This window comes from Schistocerca americana, unplaced genomic scaffold (assembly GCF_021461395.2).
Source record: "Schistocerca americana isolate TAMUIC-IGC-003095 unplaced genomic scaffold, iqSchAmer2.1 HiC_scaffold_18, whole genome shotgun sequence".
NCBI classification, from domain to species: domain Eukaryota; kingdom Metazoa; phylum Arthropoda; class Insecta; order Orthoptera; family Acrididae; genus Schistocerca; species Schistocerca americana.
In genome coordinates, this window is record NW_025725884.1 from 11,808,532 (window position 1) to 11,810,126 (window position 1,595).

The 1,595-nt window shown below is 49.0% G+C and overlaps 1 protein-coding gene across 1 annotated transcript; it reads left to right on the forward strand.

Moving 5' to 3' along the window:
* Positions 1-981: 981 nt before the first annotated feature.
* LOC124572282 (proline-rich protein HaeIII subfamily 1-like) lies at positions 982-1,335 on the forward strand (the record flags this gene model as incomplete). The annotated part of the gene is made up of 1 exon (XM_047131129.1): positions 982-1,335. A coding segment is annotated over exon 1 (354 nt), but the record flags the coding sequence as incomplete, so codon positions are not given.
* Positions 1,336-1,595: the final 260 nt, after the last annotated feature.

Consider the following 1,595-nt stretch of genomic DNA (forward strand, 5'->3'; position numbering starts at 1 on the left):
TTCTTATTCTACATACAGCATGAGGAAACACATGTACTCCATCAAATAAATGCAGCATACAGACCAATTTCTATATACAAACACCATTTAGAAACTACAAATTATCCTACTGCCCTGTTTTCTTATTTGGTCATGAGAGACTTTCCAATTTGTAATTTGCCTGTGTGTGTGTGTGTGTGTGTGTGTGTGTGTGTGTGTGTGTGTGTGTGTGTGTGTGTGTGTGTGAGAGAGAGAGAGAGAGAGAGAGAGAGAGAGAGAGAGAGAGAGAGAGAGAGATGTATTTTGCACATTTTTGGCCGAGGCTGATGGGTGGCAATAGAGTGGGAGAGAAATGAATTTGACATAACAAAAAATAGCCCTAAAAAGGGGCACTCTTGGTTTATTCATTTCATGTATGTAGGCAGAGAGCAAGTAAAGAGAATGTAATACTCAAAATATTAAATTAAAATAAATTTATTTCAGGTACAAGGATAATGCCAACTAGAACTAGCTCAAATTTCCTTCTCTCATCTTTGATATTTTTCCGTCACCAAGAGATTTTGTGCTGGCTCTCACTGGCAGAACACTGCACAGAAGAACAAGGAAAGAATGTAAAATGTTCTCAGTCCATAACATTTTATCCAGAATGCCTCTATTTCTGACTTCAGTCATGCACCCTGGCACTGAATCTGTGAGGCATTGGACCCATTTGTCAGAAGAAACAACCCCACCGAGGCTTCAAAAAAACCAGTCCAAAAGAGCATCAGCTATAAATGGTGTGTTTCACAGCCAGTTCTCTGTGTGTTCGTGCTACTTGCACACACATAATTTCCATTGTGTTCAAGTGAGCAGTCTCTCACAGCCAGTCCATTTCATTAATGTCTATCTTGGACAGCTGCAGTTGAATGAGCAGACCTATACACAAGTGAATATTACTCCTGTAGCATGAATTCCCCTCCACAATATAGCATTCACACTAAATGCAGCACCACTTTCTTAAAAATGTGGGCATACGGACTGCTACTGAGGCGGGGGAAACCGACGCCCCCGGCGGGGGAAACCGACGCCCCCGGCGGGGGAAACCGACGCCCCCGGCGGGGGAAACCGACGCCCCCGGCGGGGGAAACCGACGCCCCCGGCGGGGGAAACCGACGCCCCCGGCGGGGGAAACCGACGCCCCCGGCGGGGGAAACCGACGCCCCCGGCGGGGGAAACCGACGCCCCCGGCGGGGGAAACCGACGCCCCCGGCGGGGGAAACCGACGCCCCCGGCGGGGGAAACCGACGCCCCCGGCGGGGGAAACCGACGCCCCCGGCGGGGGAAACCGACGCCCCCGGCGGGGGAAACCGACAATCGGCTAGTACTACCTGTTGTCACCACTTATTTGCCATTATGTCTGGACCCTCACGGCTGCTAAACTACTGTTTGGTCTTGGTAAGACAACTTATCTGTGAAAAAATACATTTTTTCACATTGCATTCAGATGTAGCTCTGTGGCTGCCAGCCAGTGTAACATTTCCTCACTGAGTTCCTGTTTTATAGTGGATCATAGTGCGTGCAGTACAGCTTTCCTTGGCCCTCAACTAACTGCATCATTGGAACTGGGAAGTTGGTCA